The sequence below is a fragment of the Trachypithecus francoisi genome, unplaced genomic scaffold (assembly GCF_009764315.1).
Source record: "Trachypithecus francoisi isolate TF-2019V2 unplaced genomic scaffold, Tfra_2.0 Lachesis_group11, whole genome shotgun sequence".
NCBI classification, from domain to species: Eukaryota; Metazoa; Chordata; class Mammalia; order Primates; family Cercopithecidae; genus Trachypithecus; species Trachypithecus francoisi.
This window is the reverse complement of record NW_022681456.1, coordinates 104967-125592: the sequence shown is the minus strand read 5'-3', so window position 1 is coordinate 125592 and position 20626 is coordinate 104967. Positions and strand designations below refer to the sequence as shown.

At 41.5% G+C, this 20626-nt stretch overlaps 1 protein-coding gene across 2 annotated transcripts in view; it reads left to right on the top strand.

The window, feature by feature from the left end:
* Positions 1-21: 21 nt before the first annotated feature.
* Positions 22-20626, top strand: part of ZNF10 (zinc finger protein 10) — a 32979-nt gene continuing 12374 nt past the window's right edge. The window contains exons 1-2 of one of the 2 annotated variants that reach the window (XM_033219958.1): positions 22-184; positions 15154-15245. In XM_033219958.1, the coding sequence (XP_033075849.1) occupies positions 15213-15245 (33 nt within the window). In that variant the 5' untranslated portion in view covers positions 22-184; positions 15154-15212. Of the gene's footprint in view, positions 185-15153; positions 15246-20626 lie in introns of those variants that run through there. The other variant, XM_033219959.1, reaches the window with a different exon arrangement.

Genomic DNA, 20626 nt, shown 5'->3' with positions numbered 1-20626 from the left:
TGCGCGTGCGTGACGTCAGACCACGGGGAGGTGGCTCCGTAGTGCCGGGGCGGCCTCAGACACCGCTCTGACGCGGCTCTTCGCCGTGCGCTGGGAATGGAGTCGCGTTCTCTGTTTTGCCGTTGCTGCTGCCTTTGTGACGGGATCGCCTTCTCCCATCGAACCTTCTAGTTGCTTATTGCAGGTATACACGAAAGTGCTGAATTTTGTGTTTGCATCGTAACGAGACGCGTGTTGAACCCTTTAGTAATGTAGTAGTGTATTAGCTTCGTATTTCTAGGTAGACGGTGATTTTGTCAATGAAAAATTTTAACGGTGATAGTCACCCCTTGCCTGAGTCACTCTCCCTCGCGCGGCCCAGGCGTTCACGGCGGACGTTCTTGTTCTGTGGAGAATAACGGCTGCGACTGGAGATTGACGCAGAGTGGGCGGCGGTGGTAGTAAGTTTGAACCAGATATTTTGAGTAATACAAAATAAGGTTTCTTCTAGTCTAACTTCCATTTTTCCCCCAGCTGGGATAGATGTTTAAAATTTTACCAATGGCCTTTCTAGCATCTGTTGAAATAGTGACGCCGATTTGTGTGTGGTCTTTTAAAAACAAACCCTGCGTCTCTAGCTCCTAGCTTCCTCATCTTCAATTTTGTTTTGTTTTTTAATCAAATAGATTAACTAGAGGTGTGTTTGTTTAATCTACTTTTTTTATTTTCAGAGACAGATCATAAGTTTAATTACTATATTTTTATTTTCCCTTGACACTAGATTTATTAAAATTGTATGTAGGCCATCTAACACGTAATATGAGTGTCAAAGATAAGGTTAACATCAAGATTTGGTACGTAGATCCCACCCAAAGTGTATGCAGAAGTTGAACAATTTCAATTCTAGCTATACATTAATTGCAGAAAGAGACTTAATTAAAAAAAAAAAAAGTAAAAGGGAAGGCAGGATGTCACCCAGAATGCCAGCCAACAAATATTATTAGGTTAGAGATGACTGCAGTTATCTCGTCGAGAACTGGATAGCTCACCTCCTCCCTACCGCTTTGAAAATCACCTCCACATTAACTTTTCTCCTGTGACACAACTAATCTCTTCTGTTTTGTTAAAATTGTTCCCCACCTTCCAAAGTCTCCTGGATGGTAAGTTGCACACGCCCCTGCCTCTTTTTGAAAATTACATTTGTTGTTGGCCGAGCGCGGTGGCTCAAGCCTGTAATCCCAGCACTTTGGGAGGCCGAGGCGGGCGGATCACGAGGTCAGGAGATCGAGACCATCCTGGCTAACACGGTGAAACCCCGTCTCTACTAAAAAATACAAAAAAAACTAGCCGGGCGAGGTGGCGGGCGCCTATGGTCCCAGCTACTCGGGAGGCTGAGGCAGGAGAATGGCGTAAACCCGGGAAGCGGAGCTTGCAGTGAGCTGAGATCCGGCCACTGCACTCCAGCCTGAGCGACAGAGTGAGACTCCGTCTCAAAAAAAAAAAAAAAAAAAAAGAAAAGAAAATTACATTTGTTTTTTCATTACTTCTCTCACCATGCGTTTCTTTAGTTCTTAGCATATGCCAGTCACAAGGGCAGAGATTTGAGATATACATCGTAAATTAAATGAGAATATGTGCTTATCAGTATTTTATATAAGCACCGTCTGGAAATTCTACTTCGGACAATATTTAAGTAGATATGAGGCTTACCTTCTGGAAAAGAGATTACAAAATTATCCTTATTAATTAACTAAGTCCCCAAAATGAGAAGAGATTCAATTACTATCAATAATTTGTAGTAAAGTGACTGAAAAGGGAATATATAAGCTAATAGATTGACTTGCTGTCCTCAACAAGTTAGCACATACTTTTATTTTTAAAAAGTCTACACAATAGGAATAAAATAATTAATTTTAGCTAGAAATATGTGTGAACTATATGAGAAAAACTTCAAAACCTTACTAGGCAATGTAGAAGAATAAAGGATGAGTAAGAATAAAAACATTTGTTTATAGATTACATTCAATTGTCAAGAAAATCTGAGAATTTTTTTTTTTTTTTTTGAGGTAGAGTTTTGCTCTTGTTGCCCAGGCTGGAGTGCAATGGCGCGATCTTGGCTCACTGCAACCTCCGCCTCCAGGGTTCAAGCAATTCTCCTGCCTCAGCCTCCCTGATAGCTGGGATTACAGGCTCCTGCCACAACGCCCAGCTAATTTTAGCTCTTAGCATATGCCAGTCACAAGGGCAGAGATTTGAGATACACATCATAAGTTAACGAGCGACAAGAGCGAAACTCCGTCTCAAAAAAAAAAAAACATTATTTTAAGGAAACAAATTTCTTATTGTTAGTATCTCTGTTGTGCCTATAAGAGACTCTTTTACTTTCATCAGCCGTACTCTTTCTGGCATGTCTCATGTCAGCCAGGACTTTTAATTCTTCTGGCTATGAAGCAAGGTTGGGACTATGATATAGGCCATCTTTATCTGTATATGTGCCTCTTTGTCTCGTAATGAACATCCAAGAACGTTATTTTTTCCTCTTTCCACACAATATCTCCTTGCTGCCTGATCCTAACATTTCCTATTCAATATTTTGTTGTGAAAAATTTTGAGCATACAGCTAAATTATAAGAAGTTTACAGTGAATACTTATAAACCTTCCCATCTAGACTCTACCATTAAAATTTCACTATACCTAATTTTAACAAATACCTGTCTGTCCCTATTTTTATCCATCAGTTCATTGTATTTTTTTATTTTTTTCAAAGTAAATTGACATGGGTACATATTCCCTAAAAATTTCAGAATGCCTGTGTATTAACTAGAATTCTATATTCGTTTAGGTTTTTCTTTAGATGTGAAATGTACAAAACATGAAAAGTGCAAATCTTAAGTGTACATTTGCTCAGTTTTGACAGATGCAGCGTCTTTGCGTTTTGTATCTTTACATATATCTTTGGCATGTCTATTGGCTACTGAGTTTTAACTTTGTGGCTGCTGGGTCCTTTTTGCTCATCATACCTTTGCTGGGTCCTTTTTGCTGAAGCAAATACTGGTAAACCTTTTCAGAACTTGAAGAGACTCTGTTGTCTTTATTAATGAACTCTATGTCCCCAAGTGAAATGCTGTGCCTGACGAGGTTGTGCCTGTCATTGTGAGTGCTGGTTAAGTATAGTCAGATATCAGAGTGAATGAATGTGAAGTGCTAAGCACTTTGCTAGCCTCTTCCCAGGATTTAGAATGAGATTGTCCTAATTCTCAAGTGGTTCACTATCTCATAAGGGAGGGAGACAAATTTTGGTACCGTAAGGCAGTGTTGAAGTGCTAGGACAGGGCATGGGCAGAGTCCTTCGTGTTTACTGACGATAGAACCACTGATTCTCTCTGAGACAGTGGGAAGGCCTCACAGCAAAGATGGCATTAAAGTGATCCTTAGAGAATATGGGGCAAATGTTGTGGGAGTTAAATTGAAAAGGGTCAATAGTTGTGAAACTTGTACGCTAAGTGGTTGGAGCTGTGCTTTGGAACTGCTTGTGCCTCAAATAGTAACTTTCATAGACTTCTTGCTGATACTTGAAGCTTCTTTTCAGCCCATCTCTGCCCTTGTGGCAGGCAAAATAATGGCTCCCTAGAGATATCACCAGCACCTGGGAATATTTTACCTTATATTGCAAAATAGAATTTGCAGATGTGATTCAATGAAGGACTTCAAGATGGGGAGAGATTACCCTGGATTATTTCGATGGGCTTAGTGTAATAACAGGGGTCCTTAAAAGTAAAAGAGGTGGGTGGCTGGGCACGGTGGCTCACGCCTGTAATCCCAGCACTTTGGGAGGCCAAGGCGGGGAGATCACCTGAGGTCAGGAGTTTGAGACCAGCCTGGCCTACATGGTGAAACCTCGTCACTACTGAAAATACGAAAAAAAAAAATTAGCCGGGTGTGGTGGCGGGTGCCTGTAATCCCAGCTACGTGGGAGGCTGAGGCAGGAGAATCACTTGAACCCGAGAGGCAGAGGTTGCAATGAGCCAAGATCACACCATTGCACTCCAGCCTGGGCAACAGAGCAAGACTCCATCTCAAAAACAAAAGAAAAGTAACAGAGGGGGAGAAGAAGGTGAGCATTCAGGGAAATATAACCGTGAAAGAAAGGCACAGAGAAATGTATCATTGCTGGCTTTGCAGGTGGAGGAAGGGTCAGGAGCCAAGGAGTGTAGATGGCCCAGACACTGGATGGGGCAAGGAAACAGATTCTTCTCTAGAGCTTCCAGAAGGAACACAGCTCTGCCAACACCTTAATTTTAGCTCTCCGAGACCTGTATCAGTATCAGACTTCTGACCTCCAGAACTGTTATATAATAAATGTGTGTTGTTGAAAACCATGAAGTTTTGATAATTGGCAGTGGTGGAAAACTAATACAGCCCTCTGTCCTTAAGAGTTTACCAAAGCAAAAATGATCTCCCTTACTCTTCTTTGGCACTATATTTTGACTTTGCCTCAGAAGAAAAATGGTGTGATTATAAATATTTTTCGTGACCACATCTGGTAGAATATACGGACTTCATTGTAACATTCATGTTCACAAACTGAATTGCAGTCTTTGTCTCCTAGGAGATTTTACCATTTGGAGGTGAGAAGAAAAATATCCTCTTTGCAAATGTAAAGCTCACATTGTGGAACGGCTGTTGTTGTGCTTTCTAACTCTTAACATTGGACCTTTTCTCATCGTTGTTCCAGTTTCCCCTTCCCCAGGAAGTTTTACAGATTTCTGCAGCCACATTCTTTTTTCGATTCTCTTCATGTCCGTGGTACTAGACTTTTAACATCTTTCCATGGTTAACAGTCTGCTTGAGGGAGGGAAATTATTCTCATAGTTGCGTTCCTAACATCTTAAAAAGAGCTTCTCAGGTAGGGGACACTCAGTCACTCTTGATAGCTACCTGAATGCCTTTTGATCTTAGTGTGTGCATATTGAATTGTCTTTTGCCTTTCATGGGTCTGCCTTGTCTTACCGGGAAGATTATTGGATCTCAGAGCCTCCAGACTACCTCTCATCTTTTGTTCTTAACGCAGCAGTGACCAAATAGTAAGTTGGGCTCCAAACTCTGCACTGTGAGCTGGGAAATGGCACTCACTGCTCCCTGAATACCAAGATCCATTATGCTGCTGCAGTCAAAGCAGGAAATAAATAATGCTGGACATCATCAAGCAGAGGATTTGAAACAGCTTTCCTCTGTGGCGTTGCAGTGTTCCAGGACTTCATTATATGAACTGAGCCTACCTTGCCTTCTCATCTCTGGAGGCTCTTCACTTCACTACTCATGTCATCACTCCTGTGTGTCTCAGACTTCCGCTCATGACCCAAACAGCACAGCCTCTGCAAACTTCAGTATCCCTCTTTATGACTCTTACCCCTTGTTCTCCTGGCTCTTTTATGTCCTTATTCTCACTACTGTTCTTGGAGATTCTCCTCAAATTTGTCAGCTCCTTCCTTGACTCATGTCTATACCAAAACTAGATCCTGTTGTTGATTGCACACATTTCTCACATTAGGCATTCTTCCTTCCCTTGCTCTGCATTACCTGCACATATAGAAATCCCAGCCCAGAACCGCTGCAGTGTGCCTTTTCTTCTGTCTAGGCAGCGAATGCCGCTTGAGGAAATCACAGCTAGGCAGACAAGTGTGACAGACATACTCTCCATAACCTCAGCTTATCTTTTGTCAGCAGCTTTTGCTAGTTTGTCACTGCATGGCCCAAACCTTTATCACTGTCCTCAATGATCATGGCCTCCTGTTGTTCCTCTCATTGTTAGCATATAGCCTTGCTTTCTTTTTTGACTCACATTTTTATTAAACTGCCTGCTAGTTGTCAACATCCCACCTATCCTGACTTCCAGGAGGTAGGAGAGAATGAAGCATCCTTCTTCCTTTACAAACCTGATACTTTCATCAGAGATTTGACCCCATCCTTTCCCCCTTCTCTCTGCTCTAGCTCCAACTCCCTTGTCTTAATTGCTTCCTCTGTTTTTAGTCTCCACTCTGACCCCACCACCTCTTCTACCTGCCCTTTCTCTTCCTTCTCCACTTTCAGACTTTTCATTCCTATTGTGGAATTTGTCTGCTGTTTCCACCAGCGTATTGAAACTGATCTCCTCAACTTATTAGTGAAGGCTTATCTAACCAATCCAATACCTTTCAATCCTTAATTTATCTAACGCTATTTTGATCTACCCGTCCTTGAAATTTTACATATCTGAGATCTCTCTATTTGGTGGTTCTCTGCCTCCTTTTTGGGCTTCTCTTTCATTTGCTTCCTAAATGTTGATTTTTCTCTATAATCCTGGTCCTACCATTTATTTTACTCTTCAAGTTCTCTTTGGTTGGTTTTATGCTGTGGTTTCATCTGGTAACACCATTACGTGGCACTATTGAATATTACTGCTTCTTGGTAAGCTTTATATGAAATATATCACAGGGTTGTTGATAGTAACATATGGTCCCCCTTAGACTCCTTTATTCATGTGTTTACTTAACCTATGTCTCATAGCAGGAGAATATAGTTACTCTTAAATATGTGACAGAAGACCATCCTCCTCCCAAAAAGCTTGTCCTGTTTGAGTATATAGCCAGGCAGCCTGAAAGGATTCAGATAGAATACAGATGGGGAAGGCAGATGACATACATCTGGATAACCGTCACATGTAAATACAGCCTCGTAGATGCCACTTCACTGTGTTCATGTGGCCTACTCACTATGTTCAAAACCAATCACATCACTTCTCTGATACCTAACCCTTCTGATACTGTTCTCCATTTAGTCACACAGAAACCTGAGAGTCATGTGAAGCCACTAGCCCTTTCTCACACCCACATTCAGTCAAAATCCAGGACATACTGATCATACCCAAATCTACCTGCTCTCCATTTCTACCATCATGGCCTTAATTTGTGTTCCCAAATCTTCTAGATTAAAGTATTAGCCTCCTACCTGTTTTTTTTTTTGCTACTCTTATATCTTCCTCTAGTCTATTACACAGGTACCCCTAGAAGAGCACTTGGAAGACGCTAATATTGTTTCCTGCCTTACAACATTTAGGAAAGAGTCCACATTTCTGCGAATGGCATTCTTGGCTGGCTGTGACCTAGATCTGGCCTTGCACACCTCTGGCCCTGTTTCTTTTTGTTCCCTGGCCTAAACTATATGCACTAGAAGTATTGAACTTCTTCCCCTTACACATAATCTTCTCAGGCACTGCATTTGCTCACGATGTTCTCCATCCTCCCTTACCTACCAAACCAGCTCTGACACTCAGTCCATTCCTCCCTGAAACCATTAGGCTGTGTTAGAAACCACCTTCTGCCGGGCGCGGTGGCTCAAGCCTGTAATCCCAGCACTTTGGGAGGCCGAGACGGGCGGATCACGAGGTCAGGAGATCGAGACCATCCTGGCTAACACGGTGAAACCCCGTCTCTACTAAAAATACAAAAAACTACCCGGGCGAGGTGGCAGGCGCCAGCTACTCGGGAAGCTGAGGCAGGAGAATGGCGTAAAACCCGGGAGGCGGAGCTTGCAGTGAGCTGAGATCCGGCCACTGCACTCCAGTCCGGGGGACAGAGCAAGACTCCGTCTCAAAAAAAAAAAAAAAAACAAACAAACAAAAAAAGAAACCACCTTCTATGCTCCCATGAGCCCTTGTCCATTGCCATTATTATAGCAGTAATCAAACTCTACTGTAAATGTGTGTTTTCAGTTTCTTCAACTAGCCTCAGCTGCTTGAGGTAAGGGATTAAAATGCCTTGTTCATATTTCTCCTCAGGGCCTGATACAGAGCTAGGAACATAACTGTTTGGTAATGATTTATTAAAATGGCAGAAGTTCCAAATCTATACCACTAAGATAGTTATTAACTTACCAGGTGTTTCCTCAAAAATAAACAAAACTTCTCCCAGTATCCGTGCTCTGAGAATGACTGTGATATTTTAGAGAAGTCAGTATTGGCCAGTCACATAAAAGGATCCTTTGTGATGGATCTGATTACCTCGAGAATGGTAGAAAGCTAGAATTAAATAAATAATGGTTTACATCTGTGTTTCTCAACCTTGGCTATACATTCGTTTGTACCAGGTGGAGCTCTTAAAAAAAAAAAAATCCTTAACCTCTTCTCAGATAGTTAAATCAGAATCTCTTGGTGTGGGACTCAGGTATCAATAAATGCCAAACACACTTAGCAATTCCAGTGTGCAACCAGAGTTTAAAACCACTGGGTTAGATAAAGGTTTGAGTGAGTTATCTAGAAGTAGTTGCTAAGGGAAATTAGAATTGAGTGAGACCTAACTTAAGCTATTCATAATTATGGTAGTTATCAGAATGGACCTTATATGCCTGTCTTAAACCAGCAACCTTACTGTAGTTTTGTTTTTTTTAAAATGAGATCCTATTGAAAATTTATTAGTGACCGGAAATGTTGAGACCCTGCCTAAAAAAAAAAAATTAGCCAGGTGCAGTGGCTCATACCTGTAGTTCTTGCTCCTTGGGAGAATCACTTGAGCCCAGGAGTTTGAGACCACAGTAACCTCCCTAGGATGCCAGTACTATTTCCAGATATGTCATTTGATTGATAGTATCTCATTATATTGACTTGTGATTGACTTCTTTGTGATTCCACACATATGTCCTAATCCTGCCCTGTGCAACAACTCAGAATAATTATTCCGAGGAGAGGATGTGCAAATGTGTGAAAACTATTTTCTTGCTTCCTGTAAGTGATTTTTTTTCAGGCTGAATATTTCCAGTTACTTCAGCCTTTGCTTATCTTGAAAAGCAAGCTCTATGAGGGAAGGACCCATGTCTGAATGGCTACTACTCTATTCTTAGCCCCTAGAATAGTACTTGGCATGTTGTAAGTACTCAGTTAATGTCTGGTGTAAAAAGGGATGAATAAAGGAACCATCTGGGTTCATTCACCTCTTTATCTGACACCTTAAAAGGAACCTTGTACTCTTATGATAACATCCATACAAAGTACATATAGCATCCACTTGTATATCTTAATTTCCTTAAATAGTATGTCATTGCCTTCATTGTCAGCTAAAATTTGTAACTGATCTTTACTTGTATTGCTGGTGAAAGGATTAAAAACAGGGTAAGGACAGAGACCTGTAGCTGATGTCAGAGACCTCTCTTCATAAGGATATGACCCTTTGGTCAGCTAATTGTGGATCTCTCTTGCTGTACTGTAATTCAGTCATTGTTGCTGCTGCTTTTGGTGGCTGTAGGAGCAAAGAGTAAGAAACACTAAAACTTCCTGGAGAAATTAGGTAATGACGTAAGAAGGGATAATGTTTGATCTTGCAACATGGATAAGGTTTTACCAAGAGACAAGAAAAGGAAGAACGTATCTGGCATAGGAATAGCATAGATAGAGATGTTTAGGCAACTCAAGTGGTTCAGCATGGTTATAGGGAAATGTATGGTAGTTTGATGAAACATTTAGGGCTTAGGGAGGTAGAAAAGCCACAATCACAGAGGATCCTAAATCCATGCCAAGGACTTAGTCCATTTTTCTATATGTACTGGGAGACCAAAATTTTAAACAGGGAGTGAAACTCCTGTGTTTTACAGAGATGATGTTGCTGCAGACACTCACTGGAGTGAGAGAGACCAAAGGCAAACAAGTCAAGTAGGAGGTTTCTAGCTCAAGAATTATGAGGGCCTGAAGCATCATGGCAGTAGGAGTTGGAAGAGATGGATGGAAGACACTTAAGAGGGGGAATTTACACATTGTGGTGACTGATTGGATGTTAAAAAGAAACTCTAGAAAGACACTTGCTGGTTGGGCACAGTGGCTTACATCTGTACTTTGAGCACCTTGAGAGGCCCAGCAGTTTAGGAGGCCAAGGCACGAGGACTAGTTGAGGCTAGGAGTTCTAGACTAGCCTGGGCAACATAATGAGACCCCTATCTCTGCAAAAGAAATTTTTTTAATTAGCCAGGCAGGGCATGGTGACTCACACCTGTAATCCCAGCACTTTGGGAGGCCAAGGCAGGAGGATTGCTTGAGCCCAAGACTTTGAAAGCAGCCTGGGCAACATAGTGAGATCCTGTCTCTACAAAAATTTAAAGATTAGCTGGGCGTGATGGCATGTGCCTGTGGTCCCAGATACTCAGGAGGCTGAGGCAGGAGGATCACTTGAGCCCAGGAGGTCAAGACTGCAGTGAGCTGTGTTTGTGCCACTGTACTACAGATTGGATGACAGAGTAAGGACCCTGTCTCCAAAAAAAAAAAAAAATTAGCCAGGTGCAGTGGCTCACACCTATAGTTCTGTGTACTTGGGAGGCTGAGGAGGGAGGATCACTTGAACCCAAGAGTTTGAGGCTGTGGTAAGCTATGATCATGCCACCACACTCCGGCCTGGGTGACAAGAATGAGGCCTCGACTTTGAAAAAAAGAAAAGAAAGACACTTGTGTTACTGGGTCACTAGACGTCTTTTTTTTTTTTTTTTTTCCATCTTACCACGTGTCAGGCACCATTCTATGTTTTACAAATACTAACTCATTTAATTCCCACAATAACCCTATGAAGTCAATACTATTTTATCCCTCTTGGTCTTGAAAACCACTGTTTAATGTATTTTGTCTGTTTTGCTGTCAGGGCATTCCATCTTGGCTGGAAGCAGAAGTTTATAAACATTGCATTTTAAATTTATTTTAAATTTAGATTTTTTAGATTTCCATTTTTTTGACTACTAAATCTGACTATTTCCTATATGTTTATGAAGGGGTGGCCTGCCCCTCCACACCTGTGGGTGTTTCTCGTTAGGTGGAACGAGAGACTTGAGAAAAGAAATAAGACACAGAGACAAAGTATAGAGAAAGAAAAGTGGGCCCCAGGAGACCGGCGCTCAGCTTACAGAGGACCCACTGGTCTCTGAGTTCCCTTAGTATTTATTGATAATTATCTTTACCATCAAAAAGTTAAGGGAGTAAATCAGCAGTAAGACATATAGATAAAGATCTTTGTGACCTGAATAAGTTCAAGGAAAATGCTGTGCTTTGAGATGCATATGCAAACATCTCCATAAACCTTTTAGCAGTATTGCTCCAGCAAGTCCCACCTTATTCCTAAAGGCGGTTTTCTCTTTGCTCAGTAAACAAAGCACACAATGGGTTTTACACGGAGATGTTCCATTGCCCAGGGACGGGCAGGAGACAAATGTTTTTCTCTTACTTGAGATTTAAGAGAATGGTGATGACCTTTAACCACAAGCAGCCTTTAGGCACTTGTTTAACAAAGCACATTCTGCACAGCCCAAAATCCATTAAACCTTAAGTCACCACAGCACATGTCTCTTGCAAGGACAAAGTTGGGGGTAGGGTCACAGATTAACAGCATCTCAAATACAGAACCAAATGGAGTCTCTTAAATCTACTTCTTTCTGTATAGACACAGTAACAGGCTGACCTCTCTTTTCCCCACATGTTTACATTTGCATTTCTTTTGTACTTTGTTCCTGTATATTGTTTGCTCTGTCTTCTGAAGATTTAAGGGTTTCCTTTTCAGTTTTATGCACTGTCACATAAGTAAAAACAATATGGTTTCTGTAAGAGAGCATCTTACAGCAGGAGAGTTCTGGAGATCTGCAAAGGTTCTCCCTCAAGTATTCAACAGAGCACAGATCAGTACATACATAATGAGGAAACTACTTGAGCCAGGGAAAGAGTCCTCTAAAGGATTATTGGGAGCAGTATCTGTTGTTCACATAGGGCTGAGAAGAGTGTCTATTCCCACCAGCCAGACTGGAAAACTCTTCCAATTCCTGGAGCATTGGATAGGTCATGTCTACCTGATCAGTATCTATCAAGAAGGTCTTGCTTCAGTGTGGGGGATAATTAGCCCTATACTAGGCACTGCTAAATCTATCTAGCAAATTGTGAAGGAAAGACCCAAAAGTATCAAACTGTTTCTAAGTAACCTAACTGCATCCTAAAAGAAAACTTAAGGAAATTTATAGTAATATAAAAATACCCAGCATCCAGTACGATAACATTCACAGTATCTGTCGTCCAATCAAATTCACCAAGCATGCAAAGAGATGAAAATATGGCCCATAGTGAGGACGATAATAATGATTTGAAACTCGTCCAGACTTAACATAGATCTTACTATTAGCAGAGAAGGACAGTAAAACATAGTTATAAATGTATTTCATATTGCTAAGAAGGTAAATACAGCAATAGAAAGTACTAAAAAAAATTTGAGATTCTAGGGAGAAAACCCATATTATCTGAAATGAAAATACACCAGGTTAACAGCAGATTACATTTCTAGAAGAAAAGTTGGGTGAACTTGAAGGCATAGCAATGTAAAACTATCCAAAATGAAGTGCAGAGAGAAAAAAGAAACCAGAAAAAAAATGAAAAGAACTTGAGTAAGCTGTAGATAGCATCAGGTAGCCTACTGTATGAGTAATTGGAGTCCCTGAAGAAGAGAGTAAAGGAGAGATGGAGAAATATATGAAGAAATAATGACTGAAAGTGTCAAAACTTAATGAAACTATAAACCCGCAAATTCAAGAAGCTCAAGAAACCCTAAACACCGGAAACATGAAAAGTATACCAAGGAAAATAATAATCAGATTACTCAAATCAGTAAAAGAGAAAATCTCAAAAGTAGCCAGAAGGAAAATACAGAGGAATAAGGGATTACGTTCGATTTCTTACCAGAAATAGACGTCTAAGAAGAGTGGAATTATATCTATAAAGTACTGAAAGAAAAAAATAACTGTCTACCTATTAAATAGAATTACACATTCAGGAAAGAACGTCTTTCAACAACAAAGGTAACTCAACCTATAGAGTGGGAGAAACAGGCCAGGCGCGGTGGCTCACACCTATAATCCCAACACTTTGGGAGGCCGAGGCAGGCGAATCACCTAAGGTCAGGAATTCAAGACCAGCTTGGCCAATATGAACCCCCATCTCTACTAAAAAATACAAAAAATTAGCTTTGCTTGCCTGTAATTGCAGCTATAGGCTGAGGCACAAGAATTACTTGAACCCGGGAGGTGGAGGTTGCAGTGAACCAAGTGTGTGCCACTGCACTCCAGCCTGGGTGAAAGAGTGAGACTCCATCTCAAAAAAAAAAAAAAAAACCAAAAAGCAGTGGGAGAAACTATTTGCAAATCAGGTCTCTGATAAGGGTTTAATATCTAGAATATACAAAGAACACCTACAACTCAACAATACACACAACCCAATTGTAAACGCTGGCAAAGGACTTGACATTTCTCTAAAGAAGATACACAAATGGCTAGTAAGCACATGAAAATATGCTCAACATCATTAGTCATTAGGGAAATGTAAAAGCTACAGTGAGATGTCACTTCATCCCAACTATGATGGCTGTAATTTAAAAAAATAGAATAACAAGTATTTGGCAAGGATGTAGAGAAATTAGAATATACGTATATATTCCTGGTGTCAATGTAAAAATGATGCAGCCACTATGGAAAACAGTTTGGTGATTCCTTAAAGAGTTAAACATAAAACCATATGACCCAGCTGTTTCAGTCCTAGGTATATACCCAAAGGAATTGAATGTAGGAACTCAAACAGATATTTGTATGCCAGTGTTCATGGCATTATTATTCATAATAACCAAAAGATGGAAACAATGCAAGTGTTCATCAACAGATGAGTGGGTAACAAAATGTAGTCTCTAACCAATGGAATATTTGGTCATTAAAAAAGAGTGAGGTTCTGATATGTGTTAAAACATAGATGAACCTTGGAAAATGTATACTCAGTGAAATAAGCCAGACTCAAAAGGGCAAATTCCACTTATGTGACCTAAGTAGAGTAGGCAAATTCGTAGAGACAGAACGTAGATTAGGGGCTTCCAGGGAAATAAGGGAAAATATGGAGTTATCAGTGGATACCAGAGTTTCTGTTTGGAGTGATGGAAAAGTTTTGGAATTACGTAATGGTGATGGTCGCACCACACTGCGAATGTAATTAATGACACTTGAATTGGATACTTAAAAACAGTTAAAATGGCAAAAAATATATATATCTATATATATATAACTACAATTTTAAGAATTATGTAATATACCAAAACCCACTGAATACACAGTTTAAATGGTTGAACTGTACCATATGGCTGTTAAAAAAAAAAACAAAAAAAGGCACAAAAAAGACATTGTTAGCTATAAAAAAGCTGAAAGAATTTATCAACAGAAGACCCTTGTTACAAGAAACGTTAAAGAATGTGCTTCAGAGAGAAAGGAAATGAAACCAAATGGAAATCTGGATCTACACACACGAGTAAACAGCACTGACAAATGGTAACTACATAGGTAAATATACAATATTTTTCCTTAATATTTAAATTATTTTTAAAATGTAATTGGCTATATTAGTTTTCTGTTGCTGTGTAGCATATTACCACAAACTTGACAGCTTCAAACAGCACTTCCTTATTATCAGCTCTGTTGGCCAGAAGCGGTGCAAGCACACAGCATGGCTGGGTTCTCTGCTCAGGGTGTCCAAAGGCTGAAATCAGGGTGTGTCACCTAGACTGAGTTCTCATCTGGAGGCTGTGGGGGGAAATTCACTTTCAAGCTCACTCTTCTTGGCGGAATTCAGTTCCTTGTGGCTGCAGGACTGAGGTCCCTGCTTCCTACCTGGCTTTCAGCTGGTGCTGCTCTTTGCTGCTGGAGACTGCCATGTTCCTCACACTGCGCCTTCCATCTTCAAGCTGGTAATGGTCCGTCACATTTTTCTTGGGCTTCAGTCTCTGACTTCCGTTCTGTGACCAGCTGGAGACAACCTTGTTTTTTTAATCTGTAAAGTGAGACTATTAGATTAGGTCAGGTTTGGGGTTTTTTCCCTCCAAAAAAAAATTTGTAATGGTAGGTAGGATCATTCAGTTTTAAATCTTCAAATGTGGTGTGGAACTCCAGAGATTAAGGGGTAAAAATGCAATTTATGTAGCTCTTTCTAATCTTAGGGAGCTTCGGGCACTGTAACTTTGCTTATAGAATGTCTCTGATGTTCCTCTGTATGGTGGGTGTTTGTGTCATACCCAGCTGGTATGAGGAAGTTTAGGCTGACAATTTAGGGAGCCTCCCAGTCATAGCAAACTTAACTTATGTTTCTTTCTTTTTTCTAGCTTTGTCGTCTTAGCACTCTGCAATCACTCAAGGAAGTATCATCAAGAACAAGGAGGACATGGATGCTAAGTCACTAACCGCCTGGTCTCAGGTAAGCTGTGCTTTCTTCCCAGTTTCCAACTGGGAATTCCTTTTTATTTTAGTCCATTTGCCAGAGAACTTCAGAAATTATATCTTTTTCTCCAGCAGACTAGGATTAGGTTTTTGTTTACTTTATTTATAGTTGTAGTTTTATTTCCTTTTAATACAAAAGAAGCACAAGTTTAACAGTAACATCGGTGGGAATCAAGTGAGGTGACATCAGACTTCTTCCCAAAAAGAAGAGAGAACTGGGAATGTTGATGCCTCTCTGTGATTTCTCTCAGGCCTGACTGTCCTGGGTGTAGTGCTTACTGTGTGAATTCCTCCATGGGGAACCCATTTGGAGGAACTCAGGGACAAGTTACATAGTTATCAAAGGATAACTGCAAACAAGGTGCAAAGAACTCTGAGGAGAACAGGACCTCAGTGAGCAGTGTGGCCTGGGGACATCCAGGCTGAGAGACTGGTTCTGGTGCCTATTCAGCTTCTTCCTCTGGAGGGTCCTTCATGCAGACCTTGACAGGTAATCTCGGGAAGGAAGGTGAGACTGGAGCCGAGGTTCCCTGGCCTGTCTGGAGGGCTCAGCCCCACATTGGAGTGCTCTGGGCAGGTGTTTGGCATATGCATTTAACATGAGGATATTTATTTATTTATTTATTTATTTATTTTTTGAGACGGAGTCTTGCTCTGCCACCCAGGCTGAAGTGCAGTGGCCGGATCTCAGCTCACTGCAAGCTCCGCCTCTCGGGTTTACGCCATTCTTCTGCCTCAGCCTCCCAGGTAGCTGGGACTACAGGTGCCCGCCTCATCGCCCGGCTAGTTTTTTGTATTTTTAAGTAGAGACGGGGTTTCACCGTATTAGCCAGGATGGTCTCGATCTCCTGATCTCGTGATCCGCCCGTCTCGGCCTCCCAAAGTGCTGGGATTACAGGCTTGAGCCACCGCGCCCGGCCCCAACATGAGGATATTTAAATAGTTTAAAGGTTCAGGAGAAAACTTGCTGAAATGACATTTATGCCAACACATTAAGGATGACTTGTGATTGTCCAAAGAAATATGCGAGAGCTGCATTTGTGAAGGCCCAGACTTTGAGAGAGCATGGCCTGTTTGAAGAGCTAAAAGCAGTTTAGTGCAGCCCAAACACAGAACCAAGAGGGAAATATAGGCAGTGTGGGCCTTCTGGGCCTGTTTGGCACTGACTGCAACACAGATATGTTTGCATGGGGCTAATGAGACTCTTCACAGAAGGATACACAGTGATAACAAGGCCAACAAGAACTGAAACAAATGCCAAGGGATGACTGATGAGGCTGGTTGAGCTGATGAGCTTGTGAAGGAGGCTGAGCCAGAGTCTTCTGCGAGTTAAAATGAAAACCGATGTGTACAGTGTAGGGAAAGATGGTTTTGCAGGAATGAGAACATGACTCAACTGTAACATGCTGCTCTATTGACTAAAAGGTGAGTTAGGAAGAAGACAGATCACTGTGGTCGTTGGTCTTTCCCTCTTTTCTTTTATTACAGAAATTTTCAAATATATACAAAATAAAAATAGTACAATAGTAGAAAATATGACAGAATGGAATAAGTGTTATATTTAAAATGGACTGGAGTCTAAGGCTAATACAAGAAAAAGATCAGCAATTCGTGCTGATCAAAAATTCAAAAACAGGTATTTGCAAACAGTTATTCCTTTTTTTTTTTTTTGAGACAGAGTCTTGCTCTGTCACCCAGGCTGGAGTCCAGTGGTGCGATCTCAGCTCACTGCAACCTCCACCTCCCAGGTTCAAGTGATTCTCCTGCCTCAGCCTCCCAAGTAGCTGGGACTGCAGGCGTGTGCCACCATGCCTGGCTAATTTTTTGTATTTTTAGTAGACAGGGTTTCACTGTGTTAGCCAGTGTCAATCTCCTGAACTCAGGTGATCCGCCTGCCTTGGCCTTCCAAAGCGCTGGGATTAAAGATGTGAGCTACCCCGCCTGGCCAAACAGTTATTCATTTACAATTGAGATAAAGGCATTTAAAAAACAATAAACAACACAATTCAGGATAATGCTTACTTCCAGCAAAGAACCAGAAGTATTAGGAGGAATGAAAGCATACTTAGTCTATATACCTTCTTGGCGTGACTGTATGTGCGGGACTGCAGCGGATGGCACTTCTTATCTCTGTCTTCTTTAACACTGTATTGTACTGTGTGTTAGTGTGTATAATACTATGAGACAGATAGTATTTTACAGCTAAGAGAACTGATTCGTGGTGAAGTCAGATAAGCATTATCCAATCCAAAATTTAAGGTATACAGACCAGGTGAGGTGGTTCATACCTGTAATCCCAGCACTTTGGGAGGCCGAGGTGTGCAGATCACCTGAAGTCAGGAGTTTGAGACCAGCACGGCCAACATAGTAAAACCCCAACTTTACTAAAAATACAAAAATAAGTCAGGTGTGTGGTGGCATAGTCCCAGCTACTCAGGAGCCTGAGGCAGGAGAATTGCTTGAACCCAGGAGGCGGAGGTTGCAGTGAACTAAAATCATGCCACTGCACTCCAGCCCAGACGTCAGAGCAAAACTCTGTCCCCCGCCCTGCTCCCCACCAAAAAAAAAAAAAAAAATTTAAGATGTACAGATTTGACCTCAGGTTTTTCTGATTTCAAATCCAGTTATTGACTAACATCTCATGCACCTTTCCTTTCAGTAGTGTCACCATGACATGCTTCGTCTCTGTGTTTACAGTAAAAGTGCAATGTATTTCTTATGGGAATGCTAAAACCACCAGACCAGAAATCAGATAGCCACTTAAGTTAAAACTGGGCAGGCTTCTTAGAAACCATGAACAGCAATGAATGAGTCAAGGACTAGTGGAAAGTAGCAGGCACCTTAACTTCAGTAATACGAGAATGAGGTGGGAGCAGAGTGTCATCACCATTAGGCCTGAAGGGGTGAGAACAGGGACAGGTTCTGGAAACCAGACTTGTGGTTCACAGAGGCTGTTCCCGTCTGTCAAGGGAATGTACCTCCATCACGTCACCACCACTGCACTGGGGCAACTTTCTTGCCATATCCAACTGGTGATCTCCATTGGTGAAATAAATCAGAAAGACAGAGGGGAAGAGAAATCTTTGGTATAATCCACAGAGCTCACCCTCCCTGGGAACAGAGTAGGGTGGAAAGGAAACCTGGAGGGAAGGAGAGAAGATATCCAGCATACAGATCTCATAGAACATTCCATTTTAAATATTTTTATTTATGTTTCAATTTACATACAGTAACATTTTCCCCTTTGGATTTACAGTTCTGTGATTTTCGACAAACGCATATAGTTGTGTAGCCACCACTTCATTCAAGATACAGAGCAGGCTGGGCGCAGTGGCTCACGCCTGTAATCCCAACACTTCGGGAGGCTGAGGCGGGTGGATCACCTGACTGAGGTCAGGAGTTCGAGACCAGCCTGGCCAACATGATGGAACCCCGTCTCTACTAAAAATACAAAAATTAGCTGGGCATGGTGGCAGGCATCTATAAACCCAGCTACCTGGGAGGCTGAGGCAGGAGAATCGCTTGAACCTGGGGAATGGAGGTTGCAGTGAGCCGAGATTATACCACTGCACTCCAGCCTGGGTGAGAGTGAAACTCCATCTCAAAACAAAACAAAACAAACAACAAAAAACCCCACCAAGTTACAGGGCAAACCCATGACCCTAGAATTCTCTATGTGCAACCCCTTTGTATATAGTCCGTGCTTACTCCCCCTCCAGCCCCTTGACCACTGATCTATTGAATTTTACCTTTTCCAGAATGTCATATAAATGGGCTCACATAGCATGTAGCTTCTAGCTCCTTTCATAAAGCATAATGTATCGGAGGTTCATCTGTTGTTGCATGAGTCAGTAGGATATTCCTTTTTACTGCTGAGTAGATTTACATTGTGTGGCTGTACCACGCTTTGTTTATGCATTTCGTGTTAAGGGACATTTGAGTTTCTTCCAGTTTTAGATAAAGCCCTTTCTCAGGTTTATGCATTTGCATACAGGTTTTTGTGTGGACATAATTTTCATACTCAGGTATTTAGCCAAGAGAATGATAGGTGTGTGCCAAGAGTGTACATTTAACTTTATGAAAAATACGCAAATTTTCGAAAGTGGTTGTAGCATTTTCGCATTCTCGCAGTGATGTGTGGGAGTGGCAGTTATTCTGCATCCTCACTGGCACTTGGTATCACACATTTTAAAAGTTTACCCTTTCTAATAAGTGTCTTTACGGTATCTCGCTGTCATTTTAACTTTCATTTCCCTAATAAGTAATGACACTAAGCATCATGTGCTTATTTATTACCAACTACCTATATTCTTCTTTGGTGAAATGTTTATTTTAGTCTTTTGCTCAGTTTTCAAACTAGTCTGTTTTCTTACTGAGTTGTTTTTTTCTTGGAGATGGAGTCTTGCTCTGTAGCCCAGGCTGGAGTGCAGTGGCAGGATCTCGGCTCACTGCAACCTCCGCCTCCAGGGTTCGAGCAATTCTCCTGCCTCAGCCTCCCGAGTAGCTGGGACTGCAGGTGCACGCCACCACACCTGGCTAATGTTTTTTTTTATTTTTTTTTTATTTTAGTAGAGACGGGGTTTCACTGTGTTGCCCAGGCTGGTCTCGAACTCCTGAACTCGGGCCATCCTGAGGCATTCCCGAGACCTGTCTTGGCCTCCCGAAGTGCTGGGATTACAGGCATGAACCATTGTGCTCAGCCTCTTATTGAGTTTTGAGGGTTCTCTGTACCTTACACGTACAAGTTCTTTGTCAGATAATGTGATTTGCAAATATTATTTCCTGGTCTCTGGCTTGTCTTTTCATTCTCTTAGTAACGTCTTTTGAAGAGAAAAACATTTTTAGTTTTGGTGAAGCGCTCACTTTGTCAATTTTCAATTTGTTCTTTTTTTTTTTTTTTTGGAGACAGAGTCTCATTCTCTCCCCTAGGTTGGAGTGCAGTAGCGCGATCTTGGCTCACTGCAACCTCTGCCTTCAGGGTTCAAGCAATTCTCATGCCTCAGCCTCCCAAGTAACTGGGATTACTTGCATGCACCACCATGCCCAGCTAATTTTTGTATATTTAGTAGAGATGGTGTTTCACCATGTTAGCCGGACTAGTCTCGAACTACTGACCTCAGGTGATCCTCCTGCCTCAGCCTCCCAGAGTGCTGGGATTACAGGCGTGAGCCACCATGCCTGGCCTATCAATTTGTTCTTTTATGGATCATGCTGTTGGTATTACTGCTAAGAACCCTCTGAAGAACTCAAAATGACAAATGTTTTTTCCTGTGTTTTCTTATATAGAAATTTTATAAATTTTTGTGTTACATTTTGATCTGTTTAGGATTTGAAATTTTTTTGCAGATTGACACATTT